The following is a 6,121-nucleotide window of genomic DNA, read 5'->3' on the forward strand; positions in this document are numbered from 1 at the left end:
TAAAACAACATTTTCATAAGATTTAGCCTGCCTACTATTAATTTTTAGAATAATATTGTAATTATGACATAATTTCATGGCCTTTAAAATGCAGATACAGTATATTTTAATTCCAATCCGACAAAGACTACATTTATTTGGATAATTATTAGTACGCTCTAAATATTGACAAAGAGGTTTATCATTAGTTGAGCCAACCATTCAACCCAACCAAAAATATTGTTATCTGTCTCAATCGGAATAATCTGATTAATAGGTAGTTGGAATATAATGGGAAACAAAAACAGTTCAATTTAGTCTATGATGATAACCTCATATAGTGGATTTTAAACCATAAATTTAAATCTTCAAAACAAAGTTAAAAGGACTGGATTTGTATTCCAACTTACGCCAAATGTAACCAATCATATTTACAAAGAAATATTATGAATATACTATAATTCACTTAGGAATGCTTATTTTTAGAAGCTTACAAGTTACAAAAATATTTGGATAATGAAGCTTATAAAAAGAAAATAGAAAGGAGTACTATAAAAGAGGCACCATATTCATGAGAGAATGAGAGATCATCATTCCTTCCATTTACATGTATAAAGTGGCAACAAATAAGAGAAAAGTTTGCTACATCTGCTAAATAAATTATTCAGTTTTATTATATGCTGCTGTACATGTCTCCTTACTACCCAAAGTTTACAATGCTGCAATGGAGGGAAGCTCTTGCTCGGCCTCGCCCTCCCCTTCGCTCGTTTCTGCAGACGCCGCCTGCACCAGAAAGATCGCATCAGATATAATAGACACGAGAAAACGAGAATTTCCTATACTCTCGTGCCATCAGCAATACCTGCTGCGACTCCTTCCCCTTGTCTTGCGAAGAGTATCGCTCGTATGATCCCTTGCCGTAGAGGATTTTGGCCCCACAGCCACGTGCCTCAGATCCAATCGACTCTGCATCTACCACGACTGCGTCTATTATGTCATCTCCGGTTCTAACATCAGGGATCTGCACAATGCATTTATCTAAGTATCAATGGCAGATATTTGAAACTAGGACGTATCATAGTTGTGTGAAGCTGCACGAAATCGCGAGAGGGGAGGATCACAAACCTCGTACATTGCATCCATCAAAACGTTCTCCAGCATCGCTCTTAAACCCCTAGCTCCGGTGTTCTTGGTTATTGCTTTCCTTGCGATCAATCTCAATGCATCCTCCGTGAAGTGCAGCTTCACCTGAGAAACGAGTGCATAAGAGCGTGGAATCAAAGAAGAGAAGACGTAAAGTGATCTTGAGATTCATGTTTCTCGGTGGAGGAGGAAAGATGCCTTACTCCATTCATATGGAACATTTTCTTATACTGCTTCCCTAACGCATTCTTAGGCTCGGTTAGAACCTGAAAAATAATTCGATCAAGACAGCATAACACAAGACATGTTACAAAAAAACTAAACATAGACACAAACTTTTTGGAGATACTAATATCACTAAATTTGAAAACATTATCTGAAACCAAAACCGAGCACTTCGTCATTCAGCCAAAAAAATGCACCTGAACAAGCTGATCCTCAGTAAGTGCCGACAAATTCACAAGGATAGGAAATCGCCCAACAAACTCAGGTATTAGCCCGTATGCAATAAGATCGCTACTCTCAACCTGCAAAATCGTATTGAGTCATCATCAACATCAACATCCCCATATGTTGTATATTTCAATGAGAACTTCCACGAATATGCTAGGAATCTTGACTGCGAAAAAACTGAAATTCGGCCAAATAACTCAATATTCTAGTAGTCTGGAATGACTTTTACAAGCAAGTAGCACATAAGATGTTGGTTTGGGATATGTTTCTCAAACATACAAACACCGTTGTAAGGAACAATTGCTATGTTTGCATGACAATGGAACAGAAATGAGCACAGTTACGAAAACTATGCTGCTAGTGTGCTTACTGTTTCTAGTAAGGATGAGGTTACAGCAGCACTTGTAACACCGCCTGTTCTCATATTAGCCCGTACAGGAGCACCAAACCCAATAGAGGAATCATGGCGTCTGGGATGCATTTCAACAAAATTTTAGCTTAAGACTGCCAGTAGGCACAGAGATGGTGCATTTCACTTTAATAGGTGAAGTTAGATTACCTTTCTGAGATTGTTTTTTCCAGGTCAATAAAGGCTCCGCCGCATATAAAGAGGATGTCTTTCGTGTCAATCTGCAAAAGAAAGCATAAAAAGAGAGACGATGAGAGGTGGCGAAAATTCGTAAAACTAAGCATTTTGATCCTCTTATGGTTTTTATACTAAGATACAATTACCCTTTTGCCCTCTCTTGCAAAATATACCATTGTGTTATCGAACTTCGCATATGATGCCAATTACTATGCTGGGTAATGATGTTAAGTTGTTACCTGAATATTATCACCTCTTGGATGTTTCCGAGCACCCTTCTCTGGGACATTGACCACCTACAGAGTAAAATGTTAGATGATAAAAATAAAACTCTTAATTGGGTGATTCAAATACTCTTGAGTTCAGGAACATATCACTGATTTTACAATCCATTTGAACAATGAAAGGGCCTAACAATGAAGGTGAATTCATCCAACATCTAAAAGAGACCATATTGAGGAAGCTGATGTGTGTACGACAAAACCAAGCCTAAACTGCTACACCTTATTAACATGAGATTTTATGTTCCAATGCTAAGACGAGGCATGTTAGCAACATAACAAAAATCCACATGATTCCATAACATGTAAAAGTACTTACAGTTCCCTCGAGCATTTTCAATAGCGCTTGCTGGACACCTTCCCCGGATACATCCCTACTAATGTTTAGGCTCTCAGCCTACGGATTAAACAAAGAACAAGTTGGAAATTAGAAAACTATATAAGATTCAATATGCAGTTGACGATTTTGGAAAATTAATCAGTTGCCACAGTATGCAACCTTTTTTGTTATCTTATCTACTTCATCAATATAAATTATTCCCTGCTGAGCTGCTGCAACATTATAGTCTGCAGCCTGAAACAGAAAAAGAAAAATGTTATAGGTACTGCACTTGGCAAACATCTTAACCTTGGTAAGTATTAAAATGAAAATTCTGAAACATTTTGAACACAATGATCTAATTGGCATGTTTAAATTTTTAAAAGAAACAAAACTTTTCACTTATCCTTAAAAATGAGAGAGCTGTGTTTTAGTGACCATCAAGAGTTGGAGAATCCGACAAAAAAACAAGGAAAACCAGATGGAGAGGAATAACATGCATAGAGATAGCCAACTGCAAAATGTAATCTTTACCACTCTAGAAAGATCACAAAAATCGACAAGAAATTCCATATTTGGGATATAAAATCACGAGTAAACTGAACCCAGAAAAAGGATCTGAATGCAAACACATTCTGGAAACATTATACTATGTGCTATGCTTACCGTAAGCAGCTTGTATAAAATGGACTCGACATCTTCCCCAACATATCCTGCCTGAAAAATGAGAGATACTTTTTGTCAGAAAAAAGAAACAATATAACATGATTTTTGTTCAAACTGTTGGATCACATTGTAATTGTTTAATTGTTAAGTTAGAAAATTGTTGACTTGCAATGGGAAAACCCTCTTCATTACAGCATCAAAACATTCAATCATTTTCTTCATGAGAAAAATTCTACCAGTCCAAAGTTTGGCAATACTTCCCTAACCAGATCATGCCAAATAACCAAACTTCCAAAGTGAAATGTGGAAAAGACGTGCCTGAGTAAGTGTAGTTGCATCAGCTATTACAAAGGGAACGTTCACCAACCGTGCCAAAGTTTTGGCGAGTAGTGTCTTCCCTGTCCTTAAGATGACATCAGAAGATCACAGTGAAACAGTAGAATTGGAGAAACAATACGCATTCAAGTAAATGCAGAAACCAAGACAATAAAGCACAGCTGAGTTGGAAATATACTTCGCATCCAACTAGCTGAGTTGGGAAAATGAGGAACCATTTTTGATCCGCTTTCAGAAAAAATGAAATATTTTTTAAAAATGCAGACTAAGTATTTGAACCTGTTTGAATATTTTGAAGTTCAGTTCAGTTCACTAAACTAATTTTCACAAGCCATACTACATGCTCACAATGTCATGAAAGATTCGAGAGGAAGAGTTTTTCAACTATCTCTACATAGCGAAGAATACTAGAAATGAACCCAGTCATTCAGTAAATTACCTGAACCGGTTGGTCCCATCAAAAGAATGTTGCTTTTCTCAAGTTCAACATGCTCATTCTCCTTCCCATCGGTTTTGTTACCATCCGCACTCTCAGCAGGCCTAACTTTCAAGGCATAGCATAACATCAGATATTCGTATATCAACATAAAAGAAATCAGCAACATTCTGGTCACCTAATCCACACAGAAGAGATGGATTGCAATGTAAATCTCTATCAACACATGAGCCCAAATTGAGCTAAAGTAGACTAAAACCTATCACAAAATCAATCACCTTTGCGAAGAGTCACTGTATATCCTCTTGTAGTGATTATACACAGCTACAGCAAGAACCTGCAACAACGAAACCCCATTAGACCCCATTACATCAAAATTACATCCTCCAATCCTAAATGGAAATTGATAAACCATGAACCTTTTTAGCTCTCTCCTGGCCAATCACAAACTTGTCAAGACCTCTACATATCTCCTTGGGGGTTGGGAAGTTCGACCCGAGGTTCGACCCGCCCCAGCATCCGTCCTTCTGGCCTTGTCCAAACCCCCCACCCGAGCCGGAATTGGAGCCATCATTATCCCCCACTTGAAACAATTTGACCCCTGGCCTCACCACAATCCCATCACCCCCTGCTCCCCCCGGTGGCTGCCACACCTCCGGCGGTTCGCCCTGAGAGCTGAAATTCTCAATTCTCCTCCCATTCTTGAAGAATATCGATGTATTGTTGCCGCTACCGATGTAGAGGGGCTTGAATGGGGTGAAGCCCGATAGAAAACTCGAGCTCCGGTGATGATTGCTGCCGGAAACGGAGCTCCACTGGAATCGGTTGGCCCGACCCGCTTGCTTATGGGTCTGGATGAAGTATCTGAATTGCGATGCAGCAAGTGAAGCTGTATCTCTCGATGACTTTGACCTCAGAGCAGCAGCCATCAAGAATCTTCGAGGAATCAACTAGAGATAAGCTAAATAACAATTTGCAGCAGATACTTATTGATATACACTGAAATATGGTAATTGGTACATGAATTTTGTTAATTTTACAGTGAAAACAGGAAATGGGTTTGGGATAATAAAAGGGAAACGAGAGAGGGTCGCGCACAGATTCTCCAAATTGACTGATCTATGAAATTGCAGTAAAGATTGGATTTTTAGGGTTGAGGAAGACAGATTGAGAGTGAATTTAGACTAAAAAGGGGGTTATTTCATCAGAGATATGAAACATGATTGAATTGTTTCGTTGTCGATGACTGTAAAGATTAAATCTTTATATCCTTAAATTCACCTGTGGGTCGAAATATTGATTATTTATAGAAATATTTAAGATAATTATAGTTACCTCTAGAAATATCCTGTCTTTCTATGGCGAAAGAGCTAGGAAACAAAAGTATGAAAATGAAACAAAAACAAAGCTTTCTTTGTAACAGATTTCTACAAAAAGTTGCAAGAAATGATGTGGTTTCAGTGAGGACAAGCAAAAATACAGCAAGAAAAGGGAAAAAAGATTTAAAATTTCAATCTTGCACGCATAATACACATACAACAGAAAATTCAATACAAATGTCGCCTCATTTCGAATTTGTGATTATTGATTTAGTAATAGAAAAACTTCCCAAATGCATGATACAATCATCTCTACACAAATCATGCACACATTGTTACATTATGTATTTTTGTTTCTATTTCAACAATAAATTGGCATTTATTTGATTCAACAACCAACATTAGTCCTTTTCTTGCCATTCATGGTTACATTGGAGCTAAATCTAAGCCCCTACTGAAACAAACAAGGTTTTTTGTGGCTACTACGGTACATTACATTCCTTATATATCACTCTCTCGATCCTCGAGGGAATTATATATAGGACTCTCAAACGACTAACTAACGAAAAGAAAATAAATGTGACGATAATGGTTGGAACAAAC

At 37.7% G+C, this 6,121-nt stretch overlaps 1 protein-coding gene across 1 annotated transcript; it reads right to left on the bottom strand.

Moving 5' to 3' along the window:
• Positions 1–526: 526 nt before the first annotated feature.
• Positions 527–5,447, bottom strand: LOC125214745 (CLP protease regulatory subunit CLPX1, mitochondrial-like). Its single transcript, XM_048115881.1, has 15 exons — positions 4,619–5,447; positions 4,478–4,536; positions 4,203–4,303; positions 3,746–3,825; positions 3,428–3,478; positions 2,942–3,016; positions 2,762–2,839; positions 2,401–2,457; positions 2,135–2,205; positions 1,946–2,045; positions 1,545–1,649; positions 1,326–1,388; positions 1,105–1,227; positions 842–1,000; positions 527–762 (listed from the first exon to the last, which is right to left on the bottom strand). Exons 1-15 carry the CDS (start codon positions 5,126–5,128, stop codon positions 691–693), a joined length of 1,704 nt encoding a protein of 567 aa, XP_047971838.1. The 5' UTR covers positions 5,129–5,447; the 3' UTR covers positions 527–690.
• Between the last annotated feature and the right edge of the window lie 674 nt (positions 5,448–6,121).

The sequence above is a fragment of the Salvia hispanica genome, chromosome 3, assembly GCF_023119035.1.
Source record: "Salvia hispanica cultivar TCC Black 2014 chromosome 3, UniMelb_Shisp_WGS_1.0, whole genome shotgun sequence".
NCBI lineage: Eukaryota > Viridiplantae > Streptophyta > Magnoliopsida > Lamiales > Lamiaceae > Salvia > Salvia hispanica.

Bases quoted from the DNA above. Each gene is read 5' to 3' on its own strand.
- LOC125214745 (XM_048115881.1), bottom strand. From the start codon at position 5,128: ATGGCTGCTGCTCTGAGGTCAAAGTCATCGAGAGATACAGCTTCACTT. The intron at 3,017-3,427 runs GTAAGCATAGCA...TTTCTGTTTCAG, and splicing joins TTTTATACAAGCTGCTTACG to GCTGCAGACTATAATGTTGC. The intron at 1,001-1,104 runs GTTTGTGATCCT...TGCATTGTGCAG, and splicing joins TGATGGATGCAATGTACGAG to ATCCCTGATGTTAGAACCGG.